Source organism: Prenolepis imparis, unplaced genomic scaffold (genome assembly GCF_030444845.1).
Source record: "Prenolepis imparis isolate NDT839.2.m4 unplaced genomic scaffold, iyPreImpa1.0 SCAF_8, whole genome shotgun sequence".
NCBI classification, from domain to species: domain Eukaryota; kingdom Metazoa; phylum Arthropoda; class Insecta; order Hymenoptera; family Formicidae; genus Prenolepis; species Prenolepis imparis.
In genome coordinates, this window is record NW_028141166.1 from 17,928,995 (window position 1) to 17,953,217 (window position 24,223).

General features: G+C 33.3%; 3 protein-coding genes across 8 annotated transcripts in view; 1 reads left to right on the plus strand and 2 right to left on the minus strand.

Moving 5' to 3' along the window:
* Positions 1-863: 863 nt before the first annotated feature.
* Positions 864-7,956, minus strand: LOC145939583 (MBT domain-containing protein 1). 3 transcript variants are annotated; one of them, XM_083044015.1, is made up of 10 exons: positions 7,698-7,956; positions 6,875-7,098; positions 6,535-6,766; positions 5,899-6,104; positions 5,637-5,831; positions 5,261-5,525; positions 4,391-5,127; positions 4,043-4,301; positions 3,612-3,961; positions 864-3,490 (listed from the first exon to the last, which is right to left on the minus strand). In XM_083044015.1, the coding sequence occupies exons 1-10, from the start codon at positions 7,717-7,719 to the stop codon at positions 3,161-3,163; spliced, it is 2,820 nt and encodes a 939-aa protein (XP_082900141.1). In that variant the 5' UTR covers positions 7,720-7,956; the 3' UTR covers positions 864-3,160. The 3 variants fall into 3 exon arrangements, with proteins under 3 accessions (XP_082900141.1, XP_082900139.1, XP_082900140.1); XM_083044013.1 differs by having other exon boundaries at positions 6,875-7,155; XM_083044014.1 differs by having other exon boundaries at positions 865-3,490; positions 6,875-7,131.
* A 1,932-nt stretch (positions 7,957-9,888) lies between these two features.
* Ksh (transmembrane protein 167A-like protein ksh) lies at positions 9,889-10,901 on the plus strand. The gene is made up of 3 exons (XM_083044955.1): positions 9,889-10,052; positions 10,363-10,478; positions 10,663-10,901. Exons 1-3 carry the CDS (start codon positions 10,050-10,052, stop codon positions 10,766-10,768), a joined length of 225 nt encoding a protein of 74 aa, XP_082901081.1. The 5' UTR covers positions 9,889-10,049; the 3' UTR covers positions 10,769-10,901.
* Positions 10,902-11,444: 543 nt separating this feature from the next.
* Positions 11,445-24,223, minus strand: part of LOC145940089 (lachesin) — a 48,169-nt gene continuing 35,390 nt past the window's right edge. For all 4 annotated transcript variants that reach the window (XM_083044949.1, XM_083044951.1, XM_083044950.1 and 1 more), the window contains 6 exons: positions 20,579-20,825; positions 17,400-17,573; positions 15,220-15,348; positions 14,798-14,933; positions 14,393-14,550; positions 11,445-13,588 (listed from right to left, as the gene is read on the minus strand). In XM_083044949.1, the coding sequence (XP_082901075.1) occupies positions 13,230-13,588; positions 14,393-14,550; positions 14,798-14,933; positions 15,220-15,348; positions 17,400-17,573; positions 20,579-20,825 (1,203 nt within the window). In that variant the 3' untranslated portion in view covers positions 11,445-13,229. The remainder of the gene's footprint in view (positions 13,589-14,392; positions 14,551-14,797; positions 14,934-15,219; positions 15,349-17,399; positions 17,574-20,578; positions 20,826-24,223) is intronic.

The following is a 24,223-nucleotide window of genomic DNA, read 5'->3' on the forward strand; positions in this document are numbered from 1 at the left end:
CATCATTCGTATTATTGATAGCTTGTGCTATAATATTGAATTTTATTTTATTTTATCGAGATATATACAAAAATTATTAAAAAACAATAAATGATTGCAACTCACTTTTTCACTCAATAAAAATGAAATTTGCAGAAATATTTTCCTCCTTTTTATCACATAAATGTGTATGTATATTACTTGAAAAAAATATATAAAATGCGGTATTTTTATTAAAAATTGCAACGAATTGAATTATATATTAATTGTAAATTTATAATCTAAAGGCAATTACTTTACTACGAATAACCTGATAATAATCTAATAATAAAAAGTTTCACAATAATTGCTACAATTTCTGACAAATATTCATTTTATTTTCTTAACCCTCTAGCCTACATTTTTTTCATCAACACATACGAAAATGTGAAATGTTGCACTTTCTCGTCCAATCTCATAATAAGAAAGACGATGAGTACAAATTCAGAAACTGATATGTAATGTACAATATATATATATATATATATATATATATATATATATATATATATATATATGGCATAGAGGGATAAGATAAAACTAATAAATATCTACATCTCTCTCTAAGCGTATCTTTTTGTTTTCACTAGTATTGATAATGAAATAATAATCAAGATGAAAAATTATTGAGAAGTCATTTCGTAATAGGCTTCTATTACTTCGTTTAAATTTGCAACGTTTAAAATTACTAATAAATATTTAAGACACAATACAAAATATATTTCAGATATTTGTCGGATTTTTTGAATTAGCTATAATTTAAGCATAAAATCATATAGTATGTACTTTAAAACATAAACATTGCCTTTTGTACTTATGATTGTGTAATTCTTACTCGATAAAAATTTATATAATCACGAAAAAGGAATCGGACATCAAATAATCCTTTTGTCAAATTTAATCAAATCCTATGTTTTACTTAGATTAAAAATAAATTTAAGGAGCAAGCAATAAGTTTCTCTAATTCTAATCAGTATCATTAATATTATCGATGTAAAACCTTCAATGAATCAAATAAATTAAGATTAAAATTTAATTATGATCCTTAATTTTTTAAAGTATATGTTTAGCAGATCAAATAATGAGCAGATTGCTGCATGTTTCGTACTGTATGTTAATACTATGCGTTACTATTTGATTTCATAGCTCATAAGCAAGAAATCAATTGTAAACAAGGATCATTATCTTTCAGACGAGATTTAACGCACGAAAAAGGCTTCACTTTGCATGAATAACATGTTATTAGAATTCTGTAATAATTTGTGTACGAGAACGATACAGTGTTAATTGGCTATTTATACACGAGATGTTCTTTTACCACAAATATATATATATAATCTTTTCTTTAGAAAACATTATATTAAAGATACGTAAGAGTTCAGTTTCTTGAGATTTCAAATTATTGAATAAATAATTGGCGAGTAATCACGTTTTATACTCTATAGTACTAAAATAGTATTTAAGAGTCAAAGCGATATAACGTTACCTGATTGCTTTGATTCATTATAGAGATAATTAAGCAATATATGATTATAATGTACATCGTACACATGCATCAGCCACTTATGTAGTGCAGCACGCATTTGTCATAATTTGCAGAGAGATAGAGCTAAAACTAACATTATGTTACATACAATATATACAAGATCTACATACACGCTTAAATAATTTTTCGATTTTCTTTTAATTATATTTCAATTTATGTATATGTATTATATGTCATACATATATACAGAGTGAATTTATAAAGATTTATTAAAATAGAAAGAATTTAATTCTTCTGTGAAAATTGCATTATTGTTCAACAAATTTAACATTAATCGGTATTAAATTAATAAAGAAAAATCTTTGTACTTTGTATAGCTGCTTTTAATATATCTGTATTAATTTACTCTGTTAGCGTATACGTATAATACAAAATGTCTCAATTTTCAGTTATATTTATTCAAGGAAAATTATGTTTCCACATACCAGTTTGTGGCTGATGCATCCATGTAATTAATGCAGTGCAATGTGGCAGCATGGATTTACAAATAACGCTGTGGTTGGAAGAGAAATTTCAGTAATAAAAACATATTACAGAAAATATGTCACATATTTATGAATATGTATAAGTGCAATATACGTACATCAAAGTTTTCTTACATATGTATCAGGTATAAATATATATTTATATTTATTTATATATATATATATATATAAAATGTATGATATCATTATAAAAAAATGTTAATTTTAATTCTTTTCTACAATAATATATGGGCATTATAAAAAATTAGATGCTGTCTTTCTTAGAGAGAGTAATCCATTCCAGAATGCAGTTTTTATGTAAAATCTATAGTTTACATACTTGTTTGTTCACACACACACATATATATATATGCGCGCGCGCGCATGTGTGTATTAAGAAATGTACTTTTCATTATCAAAATCTTTCATTACCAAAATTATTGAATTAATAAGATTTTTAATAATACAAATTCTTATAATATGTATATAATTGCTTTACTCCTATGTGCAGCATATATTTTATTTTTTTTTTCATTCATAAATAATTAGATATAAAAATGAAATAAGCAAAACATTAATAATTATGTGTAGAATTATATAATAAATATTTAAATTATTAGCTTTAATAACCTTTTAATAATGTAACAATTTTTGTTGTTACATTTATTAAAAATAGTCTTCATATTCTGTTTGTGGCATTCACCCATGTACATTTAACACTAAATATTTTTATATATATTTAATGCTTAAATGATAATTCAATACAGATTTATATTTTATTTTCATTATGAAAATTAATAAATATCAAATATTTTTTTATTAATTATATGTATTTATATGTACAAAAGCATAAAAATTAAATCACAGCTGCTTTTCGGAATGGAATATTCTCTTTTAACTCATAATAGATCATACGGCATCTAAATTTTACGCTTTTGTTTTAGACTATGAAGAATCTCCATATAAACATTCCTTCAGTACATCAGTAAAGTATGTAACAAATAACATATGTAACCATACTGAGATAGAGGTGATTTTAATTATCGTTATTTCACATGCCTTACCTGTAAATCCATGTCTAATTTGCATAATAATGGAACTTATTTATAGCGCTAACTATATACTAGTTTTGTTATAATAATTTCTTCAATCCAAATTTCAACCTTTCCTGAGCTGGATTCACTTTGATTTTTAATTGCTGAATTAAATCATGTATCTTTACAGAAGGTCCAACTTTGAAATCTGTTAGATCCATTATTTGGTCCTTAGTGAGAGTCAGCAATGTTTTTCCATCTATTTTACCTTTACTGAAATTATCGCAGTATGTCGCACAATCATTAACACGAAGAAATTGTGCAACATCAAAAAAATTCCATTCAGATGGCACTAGATCACCAGATTCCGAATTTTTTTGTATACCATCTGCTAGTCTCGGTATATATTTACTACTTGCTGAAGTAACCTACAAAAATCAAATAAATTAGAATTTAATTTCATTTATGGTAATTTTAAGTGACATATCAATATACATATTTATATTTGAGATTATATTTATATAAATAAGAAAAGATTATGCTACATACATTGATGTACGATGTAGCAGTCCTTTCTTTAGGTGGTGGAGGGCTCTGTACTTCGCTTTGCGTGTCACTCAATGCTTGACCTTGACCAGTGGTAGGACTGGGTAAGGTTTGATCGGGACCAACTGGTTCTTCCGCTGGTTCCGGCTCTCTGCTTCTCTGTTCTGGTAAACTTTCTAAGTCACGTTCTCTCTCAATTTTGGTTCCTTGAGCAGGTTCCAATTCTCGCCCGCGTTCACGAGCCATACTAATACGTTCGCTCTGACGAGGTAGTATATTTTTGGAGCAAAACATCTTGCCACCCTTCTTTAATTTTCTCTTAGTTTTACGTTTAAGGCCTCTTGGTGATTTTACTATGGCAATATATATTTAAATACAATATACATACTTAATCTAACTTAAATAATACGTGCATAAATGTATGTGATATTTACCAGTAGGACTAGTGTTTTTAGTGAGTACACTTCGTGGCGCTTCTAACTTGTGATCGACAAGATCGCACCATCCAACGGGATAAATGTCTGGACTTTGACAATCTAACCATTGATCGTATTCATCTTCCCAACCATCAAAATGTACTCGTAATAATCTGCCAATCACCCTAGTAATAGTAGCAACACAAACTAATCTAGGATCCATTAAATCAGCAGCTTCAAGTCTCATTCCCTCAATAAATCCATGTTGGGGAATATCCTAAAAAAATATGAAAAATATTCACATGTGCAATCGCAAGATAAAAACAAATATTTTAAATTATATTAAGAAATGTATAGAACAATTACCCAATTAAACAACTGCACAGGAGCAGGTTCAGCATTGGTTTCCATTACATATGCATCCCATGTAAATGTAGTAGGATCATAACCCTTAGGTGGTGTTAATGGTAAACCATGCTGGGAACAAAAGCCGATTGGAAAAATGCAAGGTGAACACGAATGATAACAGAACCAATCGGCACCGCTCGCGTCTTCATCGTAAGTGTCGATGCGAATCATAATGTAATCCTCTTTCAAAACTCGCATAACTGTCGCGGCGCATATAGCCGAAAGATTGAGTGGATCGATGGCTTCTAGTTTCATTCCTTCTCTAAACGTGTATCCGAGATGTACGTGATGATTCTTTGGCACATGAAAAAGATTCTCCGTCGCATCGTCTTCGGTTAATTTTGATTTAGAAACTCGATCCAAATACTCGGGATACGCATCCAGCATCTGTCCCACTCCCTTAGCCCAACCGACGGGATGTATGAGAGGTGAATCTTCGTGACACCAGAAACCATTATCCTCTGGAGGAGAATCATAATATCTCACATGCAAACGTTTGCCAACAATCTTTTGTATCGTCGCAACTTTCACTTGTGAGATTCTGTTTTTATCTACCACTTCTAAATGAAGCCCACATCGAAAACGAGATTTCATACTATCGTTCACTTTATTGTAAAAATTTGTTGGTAATGTTCTTGCACCGGTCAATCGTCTCATTAAAAAATCCTTCCAATCTTTGTACTTGTTCGCAATTGCTGCAAAAATAATTTGACACATCAGATCCTTTTCTCAAGTGCACTTTTTTTAAAGATTAATAATTGTTTTTCTCAATAAATTTCTTTTAGCCTGCGCATTGTCATTTTGTTAGAAATAATTTCGATTACGTACTGTTAGGTGGAATAAGAGGTTTTCCAATTGTGGCACACCAACCAACAGGATGTATGTCATTAGAACAAAGCGACACCCAAAAATCTTTATCTGCATTGTGCCCGAAACCCTCATACCTTAACAAAGCTCTATATCCACATATACGTAATACAGTTGCAACCCAAAACGAATCTGGGAAAGCCTCGCATACTTCGTCACAGTCGGTATTTTCTACCTCTACTTTCATACCAACTGTAATATTATCCCATATTTCAGATATAGGAGCCTAAAAACAGAAATTAATATAAATATATATATTTTTATAACATTTTTGTGTTAAATATATTTTGCTATTCTAATACTATAATGTAAAACAAAGTTCTTCAGAAAAACTAACATGTTTGAAACAGGAGACTGGTGCAGCACAAAATCCAGGTTCAACAAGATGCGACGTCCAATCATAAGAACCCGCCATTTCCGCTGTTCTCTTTCTTCTAACTGGTAAATCTTCGGGCATTACCGGTTCTAATTTAACTTTTTCTTTTTCCGATTCGACAGGTTCCTTGATATCTACTTCTTCCTTTATAACTACCTGAAAAATTGAAACATTATAGTTTTTTCTCACTTTCTTCAAATGAATTTATTTAACATTAACTTACTTCTGTTTCTTTCGATACTTTTGTTTCATTAAGGGACGCTTGGTTTCCGGATACTGGCTGATCCACTGAATGAGATGGACTATATGTCGAATCAGCAGTCGGTGCTGTATGCTCTGAAGAACGTGCACATGCTCTACTGCAAAATCTACGCTCCTTTGTATAAAAAGCATGTTTCACTCCAATAGCACCACATTTTTCACAAACAGCTGTAAAATACATATAAATCCAAATTAAAATAAACTGATATCAAATTAACAATTTATGGCATGAAAATTCCAATTACTTTACTTAATAAATTTTACTACGATAAGAAAATATACATAGTCCAACAGTTATCAATTAATAGTTATCTTTTAGTAGTTTTATCTTCAATTAAAATATTTCTTTATATTTTTCAGAAAAAATGTCTTATGACATTCTATTGTTTATTTAAAATTTGATTCATTCAAGTTAAAAATTCAATATATTAATTTATTAAAACATTAAAGTTTATATTTCTATTTATAAGTGTTATTTAATATATTTGAACTAATAAACTTGTATTTCAGTAATTTTTATAGTCCATTATTTTGTCCAACAATGTATATTATATAAATTTAAACATATATATCTTATCTTTGCAATGACAATGCTTACCTATACCATCTTTACGAATAGGAATAAAATTTAGATCAGTATGAGGTTGATAAGCAATAGGCGTTTTTAAAACAAGTCCAGGATGCTTTATAGGCTTTATTTTTCGATTGCGATTGTCTTGAGTAGTTTGAGTCGCCGCATTGCTCACAATTTGTTCTCGATCTTCGTCAATATAATCTTCTAATGTTAAATATTCATTCATTTCTGGCCTTTCAGGCTGTGAATCATATTCCTTTAAAAACAAGGAAATTATAATATTATAATAGGGAAATATATATATGTATATACATTTATTATAGATTATATATTCTTTTTTGTTCAGCAAGAACACAAAACTCACTCGTATCTCATGGGCATCTACAGCTTCCATTGCCTCATCAGGTTCTGAACACTCATTTGTGAATTGTTGCGGTATGTAGCGTACCATGGGAGCGATGTGATGATTTCTGAGATCTTCATATGGATGCGAACCATGGGAAAAAAAGGGGCTCTCGGCTTGACGAGGATCCAACATGAGTTCATGAGTGGGCTCTCCCACCATCATATCTCCCATCCACACCATCCCTAGTTCAGGCAATCCAGGGATGGAAGTATACACTGTATTCATACACATATCCATTCCTACATTTACATGATTCACCAATTGTTACATCTACTCGAATTATTAAATATATAAAAATATTCTTTTGTCAATTCTGTTCATAGGCAAAGCTGCAACAATACTATATTTAACGATAGAAAATTTTATTTGAATAAAATATTCCATGTAAAACTGACATGAACGATATTAGAAATTACTCGATCTATATTTGGATGTTGATTTGTGAATCTTAAAACTGTAAATTACAATTTCCATCTAGCATATCTATCGTGAAGTGTATAATTATAATAAAATGATTATCGAACTTGGCGCTATTGCCTCGCTTTTTGTATACATTTTTTTTAGAGTTTAGATTAGCGAAAAGTGACGCTAGAAAACCTTGGAGAGGCGCATACTTTCATTTAACCTTCCTACCATCGTGGCATTTCTCTCGCGCGTCCAACAGTTTCGTGATTGTTTAGAAAATAGATAAATGCGAGGCTCGAACTGGCGCATCGTCGTAGAGAAAATGATGGACCGGTCGGGTTCGAATTAAGCCGCATACGAAAACACAAGTGCGTACCATTAGAAGCTTGCATGTCCATGACAAAGAGTCGTCTGTGGAATTCCTCGACCTTTTTAACCGATATTACCGCAGTCTGCGCTCGTCGTAAAGCACTAGTCCCATCTCGATAATCATAAAACACATCTCCACCGCTCGGATCTCGCTTTACCTAACTCGAATTTTAATTGAAATCCATCATTTTTCGCGACATCCCTGAACAATAGGGCAAAACATTCGGCGGTAGGCCGTTCGCTTTGCCCCCCACTATTTTCATCTTCTCTAGCAGGGCCGACAACTCCTGCCATCAAATCAGAGACTAGCGGCTAGTTACAATAACAATTTTTCTCTTTATCCCTAAGAAACGAGTCTTCCTATTGGACGATGAATGTCGAACGTAGCGTGTACCCTCTATAAACCAAGTCTTTCGTGGCTTTACGTTTATTAAACGCGTACGCATACTACGTTGATCAATTTCAAATTAACGTACCGAGGATTCAAGTTGCATTCAATATCGCGGGTGTATTCATTATCAAATATCTAATAACAAAACTTGTTTCGTAGGGAGAAATCGAGTTCCGAGACAAGTATTAAACGTAAGATTCAAATAATAAGTAACACATTAATAATATATATATCTTTCAATTATAATTAATAATATGTAGATATTTGGAAAGAGAGAATTCGCGAGCCAATAATAGTCGTAAAATGGACACAGCTAGATATACGATATATTTTATCTTTTGTTTCAATTTCTGTAGAAAAATTGTCGTGCAAATAATATTTCATATATATTTGTTACATTCCTAAATAAATATTAGCGTCACGGCGTCCTTGTGTATTAAACAAAACGGCCAGACTCGCTTTCCCCCCCCCTCTCTCTCTCTTTCTCCCCTCTCTCTCTCTCTCTCTCTCTCTCTCTCTCTCTCTCTCTCTCTCTCTCTCTCTCTCTCTCTCTCTCTCTCTCTCTTTCTCCCTTTTCCCCTTTCCCCTCGCCGCTCCCCCTGGTCCTGCGCTTAGCAAAATACGTTACGTAGCTCATTACTATCTCGACTGTCGCAAAGGTTGGTCCGAATTTTTAGCTATTTTTATTTCCGTCATATAATGTATAATATTTAACAAGAATAATAAATCAATTGTCTAGAAAACATCGCAATAACTACGTGAGAAAGTATTTTGATATTCTTTTGGTATTCTATATATATTTTGCCTCAGACAGACGCGAAAACATTATTTACCATAATCAATCGATTTGTCGTTTTTGTATATATTTTCCTTTCGAAGCATATTTGATAAGACATATATAAATTCGGGCAAAAAATCTTGCTTTGAAGCGTGCAAGTAATGTTAGCATCTATCTATCTAATGTCTATAATGTTATAATAACTATATTTGTTTGCATATTTGCATATTTATGTATATCATCCGTTTATTTGATATATGTGAAGATTGCGTTTAAAAGAAACTACATTCAAATGACTATACGTCACAGCTACGTCACGGCAGCCATATTTGATTCGCGATGTCTCATAATGTCGGAATCGGACTAGTCCTTGCGGAAGTTGAGATATTTAATATATAGTTTCCGGCTAGTTTTCGTTTACAGTGCTTGTGCGCGGTTATTTTTTGGCGCAGAAAATGCGTGTGATATATAAATATAATCGCGATCGCGTATCGAATCCCATCAATTGATCATTGTGATGATAAATGCGCGGGCGCTGCAATTATATTACGGTACAATATATTACGATATCTAAAAATTACTTGCCTCATCACTTAATTGTCTCTGAGCTACACGAGTTTAAATCACTGAGAATAAATATTGTAAAAGTAGTACAATATCGGGAGTGTCGGAAAAAAAATCGGAAGTGCCGAGAAAAGTATCGGGCTAGTGTATATATTATGGACAAATAGTGACAACTTTGCTTTAACTGAAGGCTCTGCTCCAGGTATTATTATAACACACACATTAATAAAATTTTATTGAAATTAAGTCACCGAAAATATAAATATAAAAAATATTTATTGAGTTACCATCTTATAATATTAATTGGCAAGAATCAATCACATTTGTTTGTTGGTTACATAATTAATTATTGTCTCTGCTGAATAACATTTGTATTATGTATATATATATATATATACCGGGTGTCCCATTTTAAAGGACCCACTCAAATATCTCAAATAAAATGGGACACCTGGTATATTATTCTGCAAAGAGCATACAAATGTTATGCGCGATACGTTATGCGCGAAGGTGACGTGAAGACGTAGATTTGTTTATGAGAGAATTTAGAACAATTTATCTACAGTTTTTCAAATATTACTTTAACTGCGATTTTTCGAATCAAACAATTCGCATGATCCTACATTATGGTAATTATAAACATTTTCGAATTATGATTGGCATTCTAAGTTAATGGGTCGTACATAACCTATATGCAAGAAACTGGCTATCAAGAAGCTTGAAACTAAATTCCTAAATATATTGTGTGTTAAACATCATTATTATTAGATATCTTATTTTATTAGAAAATATTTTATCCATGTGAAAAATAATGGTTAATATTTTATTGCTATTAATATATGTAATAATAACGCTAGTGTATTACATAATGTATGCGATCAATTTATAAATAAGAAATGAATATTTTTTGAAACATACTAATATATTCTTGTTTGGCAGTCTGCTATATTTAATTTCCAGAGCCTGCTGACTGTAATATTACTGCTGATATGTACTTGCACCTATATCAGATCATTGATACCCAGCTTATTCGACAAGCGGCTGGGAAAGGTTGGGTATGTAAAACTCATATAGGATATATATATATATTTAGTAGATGTAAATATATATATTTACACGTATATATTAACAGATGTAAATATATATATTTACACGTATATATTAACAGATGTAAATATATATATTTACACGTAATATACATACTCCATGTATATATATTTACTGAATTTTTATTCTTAGTTTTCAGGGTACTTTTTGGAAATGTGCTAGGATTGGCGAAAGAAAAAGCCCATATGTAGCTTTTTGTTGCATCTTTATGGCCTTTAGTATTTTGTTTTGGACATAATTTCTATGTCATTTTGGTCCATGCATTTATATATTTCAATGTACTTTAATATATTATATTTATGCTTAAAGACCAGAGGTGAGAAATGAATTAATAAAAGGCAATGTTGATATTCATTTTGTGACAAACAGCTATATTTGTCGTTTCAGTAATACATAAAAATACATTCGTTTAAGCTAGACTTAAAGTCAAAACGAACGTCATTGCTAAATGTATGATAGTTTTTTTTTTCTTATTTGTCAACACGTTTTTTTCCCCAAAGCTATATTATCCAATTTGAGCACATTTCTCATTGTATTCTCGTAATATATTTCCCGTCCTATAAACAACAACATTCTTTTAATATAGTTATTGTAAAGTTTTTATATTGAGCATTCTGTGATATACAGGATTCATTGAATAGGTACATTTAACATATTTTTGTGCTCTGTGTGGGATATGCTACATTTTTTATGACAATAAACCACGCGATGTAACTAAGACTTGCATTTCAGTGATAGATGATTGATAGATTGCAGTATTAAAGATTATCGAATCACCTTTGTCCTTAATTCTTTCAACTTTAACGCTCTATAACATTTTGCTGATATCCCTTTGCATAATTGTTTTAATTACAGAGCAAGATATGGTTTATAGTTTGATGAGAAACATTCAAAATAATCTTTAAATTATATTAAATAATCTTTGTGACATTACTAAAAATTATTATAATACATAGAGTACATATTTGTTGTCAATTCCTGATAAGTTTATATTTTTATATAATAACGTACACACAGATATGTATATATATACTCCATCATTTATATGTATTTATCATCACTGTAATGTACATATGCAGTTTTTAAGATGAGCATATCCTATACAGAAATTGGCATGACAAAGCCAATTTATAACGCGTTTTACCTAAAAAGCAATATATCGGTCATTTCTCGCAGTCAGCCACTTATACTATATCTATAATGTGGTCTGGCTTCGTCACCGACATATAAGGTACAGTATTTGTCTAGTAATTTAAAAAAATACATAAAATAACTGAAATATGTGATACTTATAATATACTTCTAAAGTGTTTGGTATGTTATATATGCGCTATGGATATGAATCTTATTTCGGATATGACGTGAGATAACTCGCTAAGATGCCAAGTATAATATCGCAATTCGCTCTCTTACATCACAATAAACAAAGATATTTTATCGTCTTATCTCTTACATACAAATTAGTATGCTAATTATTTGTCTGCATTTGGGTACGATCGCACAATTGCTCGGAAAAGTCGTATGAATTATCGATGAAGACATATTACAATGGCAACATAAGGGATGTTCATTTTAATTGAATCGTCGCTATCATTATGAGATATATCCACATCGCGATTACGATTCGTACATAAACAATTAAATTTTGTGTGTTATTCCTCGTTAACGATAGTGACTGTTCATTTGAGATAGACACCCTGCATATATAAGGCTTTTGACGCTAACGTTATAAAATTACTCCAAGTTATTTTTATTAATCCCACAAAAAGAAAGAGAAATAATTACTCGTCCCTTGAATAATAAAAATTTCTCTTTTATGTTCCTTAACTCTTTCTTTCTTTTCTCTCTCTCTCTCTCTCTCTCTCTCAGATAATATTGTTGGAATCGAAATCTCTAAGGCATTAATGTTTTTTATATAAATTAAAATAACTTTTAAATAAATTAAAAATTTTTTATAATTTTATATAAATTATATAATTGATTTATATAATTAAAAGAAATGGGATAAATATTCTTTATTTACAACGTAAAAATATCTTTTTATATTATATTGTCTTTCATTTTTTCATCCAATAGTCATGTTTTAGACATAATTAATTTTTATATCGATATATTAACAAGAGAAAAAAGTTACTGATACGACAAAATTAAAATTAAATGTGTAAAGAAAATTTATTTCTAGATAAAATTAAGAAGAATTTTAACAAATGTGAAAATAGATCATGACAAGCATCTCGCTATCTCCGAGAGTTAAAGATATCCGGATTATAGTTAGTCCAATCAAAAAGCACATTTCGTCCCCGAACTATTCGCACGTTAGCAACGGATAAAAGGGTCATAAAAAATACATTCGTAAGCGTCTTTCTGGAAAAATCCCCAGTGGTTATCTCGGGCAACATTCACTCGCATTAGCGACTCAAATCTTTCCCTATTTTCCCACCCACGTAAGAGCGTCCAAGTGTTTCTTTCCTCGTGCTGTCAAGAACGTCGATCTATAATTGAAACGAGTTCTTTTGTCACTCCAGATTTCTATATCGTAGTCGTTGTCTGAGAATCATTCCCTCCGCAAGATTCCCTTCCTTTCGCTTAGTCTCATCATCCTATCCGGATCGATGAACGGATTCCCATTGCTGTTTCACAGAGTAACTCCTTTCACGACGAATTAGCTTCCGTTGTCGTGGTCGTCGTTATATTGTATCTTATCGCACTGTCGAGAACAATATCAAACAGAGCGGCAAGACGATCCGTTTGCTAGCGATGACTACGGACGCGTCGCTGCGATCCTTGAGATTCTGGTGGTTATCGTTGCGGTTGTTGTGCTTGAAAGCGTTACCCTGATCCTTGATTAAGGGAGCGCGCGGGTCCGCGGTAGTCGACGTGGTCGCGTATCTGTTGTTGTAGATCAATCGCGCGGTGCTCTTCTGCATCGCCGGCGTGCTCACCTGCTGATGGAAAACCCGATTGCCCATCGTCCCTTGACCGGACTTTGACTTGCCTTGGTTCACTCGTTTGTTATTGGCCGAGGTGACACGGCTGGGTACGGTTACGCGCTCGATCTCTGAAAGTATTTACACGAATTATGGATAAACGAAACGCTCCACTTTTTGTGGACGTGTCTCTTTTTTTAGATGCTTTTATGTATGTTTTTTTTTTAACTTCTCATGATTGATTGATTACTTGCCTATAAAAATTGCGATGAAAAAAAATTCAAATGTACTTTATTTTATTATTATTATCTAGTCACATTTTTTGGACCTCTAAATATGCTATCAATAATATTCATATTATTCAAGTTTTTGTAAGCGAAAAATTAATAAAATTAATAAAAGTATATATAATGTTATCTACACGAAGAGAAAATTTTCTCTTAGAATTTACCCTGAAAATCATGGTAATCGTGGGGCAATAGGGTATGGAAAGAATTTTATAAGAATTTCTCTGATTAATATTAATCACAATAAAAATAATAATATCTATCACAATAAAATATTAAAACATGTTTCATTAATTTTACTAAACTGCATAGTAAAATTAATCAAACATGTTTTACATTTTAACGTGTAGATATTATTTTTATTATGATAAATATTAATCAGAGAAATTCTCATAAAATTCTTTCCATATTATCCCACGATTACCATGATTTTCAGGGTAAATTCTAAGAGAAAATAGAAAATTTTCTCTGTGTAATTGTGTTTCAAAATTTCGCTTAATCGTTTTATTCGCAACGTGAGATAATTATCGATACTAAAATGTCGATTGATTGTAAATTTTAAAATAACTATAAACCGGATATCGCGCACATCTCTGCCCTAAAGAGGATAACGTATTCATTCGATCTTATACGTGTAAAACTACCCACCGTATACCCTGAGAGTCGCCTCGGCTTTTCCCATACTTGAGGAGGCTGAGCACGTGTATTCACCTAAATCCGTTTTCTTCAAGCGTCTTATCTTCAACACGATCGTCGTCTTCCATTCCTCGTCGGGGTCTCCTCGTTCGTCGATTTCGTATCTGCCTCTACATTGACATATCACTTAGGTTTAACGTCCAAGATAGGGTGAATAGATTCCGTTATTCGACATCTCGTTAGAATAATCGAATCGCCGCCGGGATCGATATCCGAAATTGCAGCCGAGGTCGGGCGCGATTTAGCAAAAAGCGGAGTAAAACGATTTTGCCTGCTATCGTCAACGAGATTGTCGAACAACGGTTTCTATGCCCGAAAATCGGTAGGCTAATCTGTCAATATTGTCTCGGCACATACCCGCTCATAATAACTTGTTCCTTCCGCATCCACAAGTTAATTGTCTTGGGATAAGCCTCGATTAAACAGATTAGTGACACGGTTGTATCCAGGGGAGAACTGAGCAGTTGATTGGGTGCCTTTGCGCTGGGAGGAACTAGAAGGGCAAAGGGAGAAATGACAGATTATTGTTATTCGTTATTGCATTTATATAAATGTTATTAAACTTTAATTTAATTGCTAATATAAATAACGTCATATTTTTTTAACTCTCGTTTACATTTTTCGTGATAGTGTAGCAATGCTATTAAAATTACGTCTTTTCTGTTTGTTTAAAAAATAAACGTTAAATTGGATAAACAGAGTTTTCCGTTTGTCAATTGATTTCAATCTTGATTTGACATCGTCAAGTAAAGTGCTATAAAACGTTGTCGAGTACTCACAATTTACTTTTAGATTAACCCTTTTGCTGACTGCCGGAGGCACTTCGTTTCTCGCTATGCAAAGATAAGCTCCCATTTGCCTCCTGTCTACTCTGGTTAATTCTAGCCTTTCGCCGGACAGGTTGTCCACTAGAAAATCGTACGTTATATGAATATCTCGTTGAAAACTGCTCCCTTGTCGACCATATAAGCCGACGTGTTAACGCGGCCTGAGTAATTATTCGCGAAATATGTCTTCCGGGGTACCCAACGATAAGCAGAATATAAATTTGCAGCAAAATTTGTCGCTGCAATTTATTGCCATTAGTGACAAAGCGCGTGTTAATATTTCTATTTTAAAATCAAGGGATATACGCAAATTTATATAATCTGATTAATTTTTATTTCAATGTTCATATAATCAAATTAAAAATTTTAATATTTTTAAATTTTATTAAACATTATTAAAGAGAAGAAGTGGCAGTGATAAATTAATTTATACACATTTTATTAAAATAATTTTTATAACATTAGCTTATATATTTAAATATTATTTTAAAATGTTTATTATATAGACGAGAGGAGATAATGAAATTTTGAAAATTAATATTTCTACTCTATGTGTTTACATTTTCCATTTTCCATTATTATAATGAAAAATTATATTAGCGTATATGTATGGTAGATATGCTTTTCGAATAACTGAAAGATAATGAATTATATTATTATTGAACGAACGGTCGACATAAATCATACGTGGAACGTGTCGTTCCATATTCGCGATAAAATGTGTCAGAAGTTTAATAAGATCGATCGAAAATGCAAGATGCGTGATTTGTGCTGACAGCTGACGAATTCGAACAGCGCTGCAGTAACTTGCATTAAATTAATAATTGTCGAATGTTTGATTGCGTTGTCGTGTACGGAAATAACGTCTTTTTATTTCAGAATTTAATTATTGTATATCAGATTTTCATTAATATTAATTAAACGAAACATGACAGAAACGAAATCTATCTTGGGGAATATACAATTATTTTCATTATATTAACAATATAGCAAAATGAATGATCATAATATTATATAATGTCATTTTATATTATATAATATTATAATTTGTTCAATTATACATATTATATTAATATTAATTCACATAAGATATAATTGGATGAAGCACAATATACATATTTGAAGACAATTTTTTTCCGCAAAAATTATAAGAGAAAAATTATATATATAAATTTTATATTCTGGTAAGTCTACAAATCAACAGTGTTACTAGACTCTGAAAACTCCATGTGATGAATGAGATTGTATATATTGAATTTACGAAAAAGTCTTTCATTGAAACACATACCGTAAATAGTATGTGGCGTTATACTTTGGGATACACCGGGGAATATATTGGAAATCGATTGATTGCTAAAATTTGTCTCTCTAGCGCGATGTCAATCATTCCAATTGAATGTCAATGGTTGTACAAGCACACTCTTTTAATTCCGCACGAGCCAGTGGCATACGCACGATGTTACAAATATTTTTTTTCGACCGATCGTGATTCATTCGCGTTGCGCGAGCCATCGCGACTATACGAAATTCTTCGAATGCAGATGTCTTGCAAAATGCAGCGTGGCTCGACGTGTTGAAGGATATTGAAAGTCATTGCGGACAAACTAATCTCTATTCGCTGGAACGTGTTCTGTCGTAATTGCTTTCGATCGGGATCACCTATATGTACGAATTTATGGTATTTTCATATCCTCTTAAAACGCTTGATCATTTGTTTAAATAAGATGCGTCTAATTATTCTAATTGCGGAAAAGTGCAGAAAATATTTGTTTTTGTTAGAAATTAAAATTGAGGTGTTAAGATCTTTTTATAAATTTTTTTTTAAGAGAAATAGAAGAAAAAGAAATGCTCTCTTCCTATATATGCTAAGTATAGAAAATTTTCTGCCTATTATTTCCCAAGTATATATAAAGCTAGTTAATACAAATCTGCAATAGGGTTACATGACATAAATAGAGAGGGAAATAATACATTCGCGTGGCGGTTTCCCTCGCAGGAGTAGAGACACTTCATTCCGAAACAACGCGTATTTCATACGACAGGGCACGTCGTCGTCACAAAGAGACGATGATTACGAGGATCATTGGGAGTGACAATTCTGGGATGTTCAGGATATAAGGGCGATATCTTACCTTGTATCAACGGATCATGAGAACCCCTCACGAGTATGAAATCACTTTTCTCGCGTCGCCAGAATACGCGAGGCGGTGGCCGTCCGGATGCTTTGCACGACAACGTAGCGTTCTCACCCTCGAGGACGGAAACCTCGCCGTCCGATGTGCCAGAATTTAGGATGTCGGGTGGGACTGAAAAAGAAAAGATAATATTATCAAATCAGGCAATATAATGAAACGCGCATTAAATCGTATTACACAATTACGCGAAAAAATTACATTTATTCGCTCTGAGATAAAATTGAAAATATTTTTCACATATATAATTTCACGCATTTCGGATTCTAATTGTCTGACCTTTTTGTGTCATACATTTACATTACATCTTTTACTGCAATTATGCACAATAAGATACACGATAAGCTCAACACAGAAAAAAAATTGCAGAATGTAAGTGTTAATTCTATGCAAATATACATTTATTATAACATTAGTACGCATAAGATAAAAATACGTAAAATACATTGTTAAATAAAAATAATTTCAAACTAGAATAAGCCGAGCAAAAAGCATCAGTTTATGATAAGGAAAAATTATTTTACAAAAAAAATATACTATCTAATCCACACAATGCACAATATATCATAGTGAATTACGAAGACTATAAAAGATACATTGTTAAAAATTTATGGCTGTAAAACAAAAATATTTGCATCGATATAATTCTATATGTCTCCTGTGAAATTAATTTCCCGTTATTCATTCATTTTTTTTGAAGTAAGCTATTCAATTGTAGTCCGTTCCGTGAAATACAATATGGAAAATTAATTCTATCGCATATGTTTTAAGGCTCCTGGGTGCTCACCGCGGCCATATTGGATTATGACGTCAGAGGCGAGAAAGCACACGCTGATAATTCTTAGATGCCATTTTTTAATGAAAAGATATTTCGATTAAACAGCACTTCAGATGGCTTTAGCACACTCTTAAAAACCCCCGAAAACTATCCTTTTTCCTTTATAATCAATCAACATCTGTAAAATGATCGAGATATCAGACTTTGACATGCGGAATGACTGCGCATGTGCAAAGACCAGACGGACTGGGCTTCATAATATTACATTTTACAGCTGTTGATTGATTATAAAGGGGAAAGGATAGTTTTCGGGGTTTTTTAAGAATGTGCTAAAGCCATCTGAAGTGCTGTTTCATCGAAATATTTTTTTATTTTGAAATGGCATCTAAGAAATTTTAGCGTGTGTTTTCTCGCCTCTGACGTCACGATTTCGACATGGTCGGCAAGGCGCCAGGAGCCTTAATTGCGTTTGTAAAATAAAAATTATAAAATTTGTTTGAACTAATATTTTGTCGTAATTCATTGTGTTACTGCATTGTGTTACTGTATCGAGTCAGACACCAGGAGCACATGTAAAACTCGCTAACAAAAGAATAATAAAGCAGTTGTATAGCGTGTTTTCTGAATTGCATTGTGTATATACGGTATATAAAGTATACTAAACGTTATCACGCAGCCTTTGTGGAATGAAACGAATTTTCTCGATACTGCACGCGCGTCCATTTATCAGAAATTCAACATGTGTCCGAGGATTATGATGCAATTTCATTTGACACGCGCGCTGTTGTCTACAACAGCGAAACAATTTATAAATTGGATCGAAATCGCGCGTCGTACGAAACGATATATCTTCATATAAGTCTCTTCGGCATCTGCTTTCGACGTTGGGCTGTGAACGAGGTTTCGCGAACGAAGACTAGGGGGGGAATATGGACCATAAAGAATCGGTATTGCCGTCGTTCTAACTCGATTTAACCGAGACGTTGCCGGTGACGTTAGCAAACAGGACCGAAAAATCATCTCGAAATCATTCCCGTCACATTCGACGGAAATGAAATATCAGCGGGACATCCTCTTTTCTTCAAGGAGGAGGGAGAGAAAGCTCTCCTGATAGAATTTCGTCCAATTCGAAGAGCCGTTCGGTTCGTTTCAATTACAATGATCCAAGTTGGACACAAGTATGTCGCGGTATAACATACACTACACACAAACGTACGGACAATTTGGGCGGCGAAAAAAAAAGAGGATGGCATTTTCTCGTGTTTCTACACAAAGGAATTTCATTCTATTCGACAGCAAGAGCCCGCTTTTTTCGGTATCCGACGATGAACGGAGGCACGCATGCACACGATAGAACGCATTCCCCGTTCATCCTACGACCCGTCCCCGTTTCTCTCCCACGCACAAAGTAGATGATATTACTCGGGCGAAGCTGCTGCTGGCCCCGTCGGCGCGATATAAAAGTGAAATTGTGCATTTCATGATGCCGTAGTAGAGCAACGAGCGCGTTTTATGCCAAAATTGAAGCGCACAGCAGTTCCGGCCATGTTTAGAATATTACCGATGTAGAAGCTAAGCAAGATACAGCTAGGCAAATATTGAGATGTACGTGTTATACCAGCGTAATTAACGTTAAAAGGAGATAATGTAAATTTAATAGAAACAGTCTGGTTTGACGTTTGCGCACGAGCTACAAAGTATGAACATCCATCAACTAATGTAGTCAGCGAACGCCGATAGACTTTCCGCCAAATGGACTTTTCAACTTCGTTATCGTGTTTAATTAAACTATAAATTAAAGCACGGCCGTTAGCATTTCTTATATGACCGATGATGTTCCTTGTAAACTCTAAACTCCTGTCGAATCGATATTATGTCTCGTAAAAACTACGTGTGAAATGAAGTAACTTTTTACCAATCAAATTAAGCCGGCTTAAATACTTTGCACACGTATGTCGAATTATTTAAATTTTTTAACAAAACTAAACAAGCAGTTCAGAGATTAAGATTTTTTAAATATCTTTTTTTTGAAAGCTGAAATCTCTTCCAGTCATAAGTTATCAATAATACAATAGAGAGTATATGACGTATTTTACTCATCTCTCGTGCGATTTGCATAACACGTGCACCGAGAAATCTTCATGTGTGCGAGGTTGCACACGTGTACGGCGGTCTATTCAGACGCGCCGTTGCAGTGGCGAGGCACGCATACTTTCCGGCCCTAAAGCATGGTTCAGACCTAATCGAAACGCAATGCGTGCGTGCGTGACGTCTCTGCCAACAGCCGCAAACCTTGGTCGGCCGGAATGCGGCACGCGTAAACGCGTGCAATTAGGCATACCTAGGACATCCACGCATCCCAGCTGGCTTAACATGGGCTTAGTGTTGAGTTGGCACATGTAGCAACCACGGTCGGCCTCCTTCAATGCCCGTATATGCAGCTGCCAAGTGGCCTCCTCGTCCTCCCGCGATTGCGTCTGATTCTTCGTTTTGGCGTTCTCCAAAGTGACGAAGAAACGGGGCGAGTGGGTGACTCTGCGATCGCCCATCGATAATATCGTCTGATCCTCGGCACGTAGCCATCCCACCTACGGAGCATACAAATATCGGAATTTTCTTTCATGAAAACGGGGAAGGACTCGCGAATATTTTGAATCGATCGCTATGGGGATGAAATCCGAAAAGAGGTTGCTTCTCTCCGGCGACCGTGGATCTAAATCGCCGAATAAATATCCAGTCATATGAAGATTGAAATTTCACGAAAATTTTGGTTGCGGAATTTTCAAAACCGCAGTTGCATAAATTATTCCTTAATAACGACACGCGAATACCACTCTCGCGAGAATCATACACGTAAATGCATAGTATCCCACTATGATCATATTAACGTTTAATGACAGATTCGCTTCGGTCAATTTGAAACTGATATTTTTCTTTTAATAATAGAGGACACTTTGTATGATAATACGAATAATACGTGACGATTTTCTGCAATTATCTCTCTAGAATAATTTATCAGTTCAATAAATTTTCTTTAATAATATAATTTGAAATTTATTTTGTTTCTTTAAAAGATAATGAAGATTATTATTAGAAAAACGAGGTTATTTTACTTAAGTTGTTCTCTCTCGCCGCGGAAATGTTTTTACATAAGTTTAATGAAATTGTGCGAACGACTTTATATTTTCCAAAGATTGGTGAAGTAGATGCATGAGTGAAGTATCCGCTTAAGAAATAACTTTTTCTCAAAGATTTTTATGAAAGCGATGAAAGCAAAATATTAAAATAATAAGTTAACTTATAAAAATCTTTGTTCTCCACATTAAACGCATTTCAAAAACATTTTAAAATTCAGAACTTAAAAATATCTCTTCCCCTTTTTTTTTCTTTCGCGCTTGATTTACAATTTTTTATTATTACATAGCTAATGAAATAGGAATACTAATCGTGAATTATTAAAGAATATTTGAAAATAATTCGATATCGATTCGATATCATTTTACACGATCATAGCTTAGAGATTTAATTGTGTCACTCTTATCCGTGTATCTACTCTATAATTTTTCGAAAAATCAAGCTATTAATTTGAGATGAGCTCGGTCCGCAGCTCATAATGATATTCAGCAACCGCGCGCGGAAATTAATATCAGATATCGTCTTTCGCTCATGTCCCGCTACGGATTTGACGAAGCCGGTACGAACGAGATGCTGTCCGAACAATATTATATCGCGCGCTATCGTCGAGTTCACCTGCGTGTATGTATGTATGTACGTATGTGCGCACATCGGCAGTAATTGCTTTTAGACAAGTACGCATATTGTACTCGGCTTGCGCCGAGTTAGGTCGTACCGGGTCGGTGCAGGAATCAGCGGTGACGAAAGGTTCAATTTAACATCGTATCTGGACGCCATCGCCTCACTTAACCGCCGCCACCAAACCTTCGCCGCGTTATCTCTAACGATGCACTTGGTAATTAATCTCAAGTGACTGTTGTGCGACCCACATAACCACCTTCGGCCATACGCGGGCAGCCGGTTACATGCCGCGCGCTGGGACACCGCCGGCTAGTGGTGTGTCATCCATACACACCTGCGCGACACGCGTGTACTTCGCCGCAAGCTACCCTCTATGACGAGCTTAGACGAAGGGTTGATCGCTGAAAACAGGGTTAATGGGCCTTGGGGGCACACACTGCGTGCACCTGATATGTGTTGATAAGTTGACCGTATAGCTAGAAATCTAATCCGGTTTTACTCTCTCTGATAAATATATATTGCAAACTTGAAAACAATTAGATTATTTAAAATACTAGTAGTGTGTTTTAGCAAAAAAAACTTGTCATTTAATCGTGCACTTTAATACATTTTAGACAAAATAACGCAATATCAATTAATGAATATGCAACATTGGCAATAATTAATTTGATAAAATCTTAGTATCTTTTTTTTATGAAATTAGAAAAATATATATAAATATAATATATATGCGTAGTATATTTTTACATTAAATATTTTTACAAAACCTCTTGTTTCTCAAAATATAAAAATGTACAAGAATATCAAATCACATACTGGTAAATTGAAAAGAAAATTGTAACTTTAAAATTAAATTTATGTTTTGTGACACGAAACTTGGAACGAGAAAAATGGAGCAACGGATTTGATATCTTTCTATTAAAAAAATTGTTGCAATATCGTGATTCTCTTTCTATAAGAGAAGTTTTCCTTTGTCTAGAGCCAGCGCCATTTGTGATCATGATAATGGGAAAGCGGCGAGCTGTGCACCGCATAGCTTAATCGAATCGATGTATAAGTAGTATAATATAAATCGAGTTTCCGATAAAGGCGGCCATTTGCGCGAAAAACGAGACGCTACGTGCCTGTAACTATTGTAGAAAATGGGAAAGGGTTGGACGAGAGAGAACTAAGAGATGATGGCAGTTGCCGTTTGAATCCTTTCGTTATCGAAACGCAATCGACGACGCTTTAAGTGCATTGTCACGAAGGAACACAGTTTGTCTTGTCTATGAAAAGAGTAGTAGGGCGTCCAGGTTACAGAGTCATTATCTTTACGGAGAAGATAACGATTCGTTCGATGCTATCCCGGGATAATGCCGTCCTCTCCTTGCGGAGACGGCATGCTTATCGCATAAAAAGCTTTAGAGAACTCAAACGGCGACTTAGTTCGGCATTTTGCATGGTCACGATTCTGAGAACCGACGAATATCCGGATAATGTCTGATTGGAGAGACTAATTAATTAAATATAAATCCGAGATTTCTATTTCACTGCACGTTTTCGATAATATTTCTTTTTTTTTTTATCTTTGTTGAGTCTAGTAATACGGAACATGTTTAATCGGAAATTTTTTTGCAATTGTTCAAAATTCCATTAAGAAACAAAGAATTATATATAGTGACGTCTATTTTTTATGACTGTGTTATATCAAATTCGTTTACATGTATATAAGAATGAAAATGGCACATCGCGATAATTTATCGATTCTCAAATATTTTAAGCAGATAAAGTTGCATGAATTTATAAATAGGCGCACTCTTTATTTTAATATTTAATTCTTAAAAATTTAATTAGCATTTGTGTGCGTATCGTCGGGCTTGATCGATGTTCGAATGATTGCACTAACAATAAGATTACATTAATATCAAGACGATTTTCGTAGATGCTGAAGAGATGCTTAATGATAATCCTTCGCATCAAAGAGACTTTGCTATTAATTAGAGTGTTAGAGATATAAACCGCTCCTTCCTGCATAAAGCATTTCAGTGTGCTGAAAGTATCCTTTAATTAAATATGAAGAGAGATAACAGGAATATTTAAATATACAATTTACTACTGATTTATTAAAAATGAATATAGACGGAATCTTTTAATGAGCATTTGATCCGATAATAAACGATCCAAACAAAAGCTACCTAATAATTATATATTTATTAAATTTATATAGTAATGATGCATTTATATATAA